Here is a 4,169-nt window from a genome sequence, read left to right on the forward strand (position 1 = left end):
AGGGAATATCATAGATAACTTTGTAAGCCAATATATTCAGAAACTTAGATGAAATTAATTCCTTTACACAAACTACCAAAGCTCACTCAAGACAAAGGGGCTAATAACAGAGAATGCTGTCACTGGCTGATTCGAGACAGTACAAACAAAATAAAGGAAGCAATACTCACAATCACATGTCAAAAGAAGATGGGACAGCTATTCTTTACAACAAAGTGACAATTCATAGATAGAAAGGGACGATAGTGTTAGCAAAGGCTTGAAAGATTTGGCACCAATCACTATCATTTAGCTATTTAAGCCAAGAGTTTAGTATTGAAAAGCTGCATATACAAAGATCATATGGAACTTGGGAGTCTTGTGAAAGAGTTGGCGGAAGGACTGAGAGACTTGGAGGGGACAGGAACTCAGGTCTCCACAAGAATACCAACAGACTCAACTAGCCTGAACCCTTGGGGGCTCCCTGAGACTGAACCATCAACCATAGAGTATACATGGGCTGGACCTAGGCCCCCCATACAAAAATATGTAAAAAGTACAGATTGGTCTTCATGTGAGTCCCCCAACAACTGGTATGAGGGCTGTCCCTGACTCTGTTGCCAGCCTATGGATCCTGTTCTCCTAACTGAGCTGCCTTGTCTGGCCTCAGTGGGAGAAGATGTGTCCTACAATGGCTTCAGGTGACTGATAGGTTGGCTCCAGAGAGGGAGGCTGCTCTTCCTCAGAGGAGATGAGAAGGGGGGATAAGGGGAGTGCTATATGAGGGGGGAATGGGGAGAGTGATCAGGATGTAAAGTGAATAAATTAATTAATTAATGGGAAAAAGGAACTAAAAAATAAAAACAGAAAGAAAGAAAGAAAAAGAAAGAAAGGAAGGAAGGAAGGAAGGAAGGAAGGAAGGAAGGAAGGACGAGAGAAAGAAAGAAAACAGTATATAGGTGAAAGAACCTCACTGAAAAGACTTGTTAATTTCAAAACAAAAACTGGCAAAAGTCGCACTAACTTGGTAACTGGCATTATGAATATCAACACAGGGAGTAGCTAACTTTATGTGCCTTGAGGGAAACACAGCATGGTTTCTGGGGTGCCTCTACCCAAATATATTACCAGAATTTAATGGTGAGAAAATATCAAACCTAATAAACTGAACTCTTAAAAATAAATTTCAAGTTAACAAAAACACAGACTAAAAACTGCTCCAAATTAAAGAGATAAGATAATTAAATACTCCATGAAAATTTACATCAGATAGCAGTTATAGCAACTGTACTGAGATTAGGTTTGGGTGGGCCCATGTTTTATGAAATGAATACTAAATTATTTAGAGATAAAGCAGCAAGAAATGGGTCTATGATTTAATCTCAAAGGGTCAGGAAAGAGTGAGCACAGGACCAACCATGATCACACTCAGGATAAAATCAGTTGTGCTGGAGAGCTTTTAGACAGTGCTTAAGACTTAACGGAAATGCTTAAGGAATAAAAAATTAGAAATTACCTACATCAAAGGCTAATTTGTTTCCAGTCTAATTTGATGGCTATAATTGTTTTCTAAAGGGCTACTGGAGACACAGGCAAGTGATCTAAAACACTTGTTTCTAAAGGGCTACTGGAGACACAGGCAAGTGATCTAAAACACTTGCTTCTGCCTGTCCTGTATAACACTTGCCTGGCACGTGGATGGCTGTAGGTTCAATCCCCAGAACAGACAGATTTGGCACACAAATACACACAAATACACACACACACACACACATACCACACACACACACACACACACTTGAACTTTTCTGAATGTTTCTGTAAAAGTGAAAAACATTATAACTGGATATTTCAACAGTTAAGCAAGAAGAGGTGGCTAACTTGTTTCCTTGTAATAAATTTTAGGCATTTTTTGAAGGCTCACATGGTTTGAAAACCCCTAAGGAAGCTCATGCATCCTGTGTGTATATTCACCACGTAGCATTTTCTTAACTCCCAATAATGCTTAGCGACAAGTTTTACTATGAAGAAAATTTCATAACTGCTCAGTATTCTAGAGATTGTTGCTGCAACACACGTGGAAATTAATGACTCCTGTCACTAAAGAGCAAGTTATACGCAGCTGAGTTTAAGATTCAGAAGAAAAGTCCATAGTCGGAAATCTTAAATTAAGGTAATTTGTTGTACCATGGAGGGGTGGGGCTGGGGTGAGATTTTCTTTTTAAACAGCCAGAGTTTCAGGGGTAACTGACGCTGTCATAGTCAAAGTAGTTACTTAGCCCTCTAAATTTCACAGGATTTGACTTCAACTATAAAATGATGGGTTTTGGATTTTTCTGTTTGTTTAGGTTCGGCTTAATAGTGGACCCTGAGTGCTCTGTAAATTTCAAAATCGTGAGCGTAGTAACACTTCGCTGTCCTGCGTGTTGAACTCTAAGATCTACAGAACTGCACCTCCCTCTTCCACCACCAGCCTGGGACCGGCGAGCCGCCCCGCCCTCCCTGTGTCGTCAGGCGTCGCCACCCAGTGACCGCGCATGCGCAGAGCGTCGGCGCTGCTTCATTCTCTGCTACGCTCGCCCAGCCTGCAAAAGACGCCGCGGTCAGGCTGTGCCACGAGTGACAGGCTCTCGCGCTACAAAACGACCCCGCAGGGTACCTGAGCCGAAATGAATCCCTCATATACAGTTTTCTCCCGGTTCTGAGGAAGCAGCAGCGGGAAATGGCGCAACAGGTTTGCTTCTGTGTCGGCCATGGCGCGCAGGAATGGCCGCCGCACATGCGCAGTCTGCGGAGGGACGGGGCGGAAACCCGCTGCGGCGGGAAATCTGGAGATCCCAGCAGTGGTGGGAACCGCTGTCCTGACTCTGTCTCCTTAGAAGCAGGGGAAGGAAGATCACTCTAAAGCCCATAACTCTCACTGATCAGGATCATTCTGACCTTGACTGTCAAAAATAAAACCAACAAAATCCTCTTGTTGATTTTATTGAAGACTGATGCATCTCCAAAGCTGACTTTCCTCCCCAGACAGAGGTTTTACAGTGTGCCCATAGCATGCTGCCTTTACCCTTACCCTGGCCCATCACCTCTCCTGTTCTTGTGTTTGCTCTGGACTAGGTCTCCTGTATACTCCCTGTATGCCCTTCAACCAACTGCATATGCAAATAAACTATACTTTCAATACATCATGTATATTGTGTGCTGATTCAGTGTTATGCCGTGTTTAATTAGATATATTTAAAAGAAGCCCATGTTAATTGAGAAAGATTCAATTTATTCCTGAGATAGTACACTCCCCAAAACAGTAAAAACATGAAAGAGATTGACAGATTTGCTGAGTTTTCTCTGACAAACTTTCCTATACATTCTGCTAACTTAGGGATACTCATTCACTCTCATTATTAAGTATAGATTTAAGAAACGTGTTAATAGTTATCATGTGATAATTTGTTATTGCAATAAGTCACTTTCGATTTTATTTTTAAGATCACTGTATTATGCCAAAGATTGTGCAAAGATAAACAAGGTATTCTTCCTTCCTATTCTTACTGTCCTCATTGTAGATTGGATTTTAAAAGATTAATAGCTTGGCAGAATTTGTCACAATATTTTGGATGCTTAGAGAACACAGGAATGCCATGCCTATTATGTTAGGTTACACTAAGACAGTGGTTCTCAACCTTTCTAATGCTACTACCCTTTACTGCAGTTCCTCATGTTGTGGCGACTCTTAACCATAAAATAATTTTGTTGTTACCTTGTAACTGTAATTTTGCTATTGTTATGAATCATAACATGTGTTTTTGGAGAGGTTTGCCAAAGAGGTCACAACCAACAGGTTGAGAACCACTGGGATAAGACTTTTCAAAATGTGACTCAGATTGGCATAGTGTTGGCACTAAAAAACTTACACAAGTTTATCCAAGTATTATAGCTCTGAGAAGAAAGGTTTCCCTAATGCAAGTGTTGCAGCTCTGAGGGGAAAGGTATTATGGAAATCTGGAGCCAAAGAATATTAAAAAAAATCACACAATACAGCTAGCCTCACACAAGAAGCTTATTAGAAAAAAATGCAAGAGGGTGGCTGTATCTGCTTGGGAAAGAAACAGCAAAGAACTAAGTTAGAAACAGGTTTTACATAGGGATTCTTTGGGAGTTTTCCAGGGTGGGGATTGGTGGGATTCCAAGTT

At 41.2% G+C, this 4,169-nt stretch overlaps 1 protein-coding gene across 1 annotated transcript in view; it reads right to left on the reverse strand.

Moving 5' to 3' along the window:
* Fancl (FA complementation group L) overlaps positions 1-2,838 on the reverse strand; it is a 75,487-nt gene extending 72,649 nt beyond the window's left edge. Inside the window, exon 1 of the mRNA XM_028777715.1 lies at positions 2,639-2,838. Coding sequence (XP_028633548.1) covers positions 2,639-2,734 — 96 coding nt within the window. The 5' untranslated portion in view covers positions 2,735-2,838. The remainder of the gene's footprint in view (positions 1-2,638) is intronic.
* Positions 2,839-4,169: the final 1,331 nt, after the last annotated feature.

This window comes from Grammomys surdaster, unplaced genomic scaffold (genome assembly GCF_004785775.1).
Source record: "Grammomys surdaster isolate TR1022 unplaced genomic scaffold, NIH_TR_1.0 67, whole genome shotgun sequence".
NCBI classification, from domain to species: domain Eukaryota; kingdom Metazoa; phylum Chordata; class Mammalia; order Rodentia; family Muridae; genus Grammomys; species Grammomys surdaster.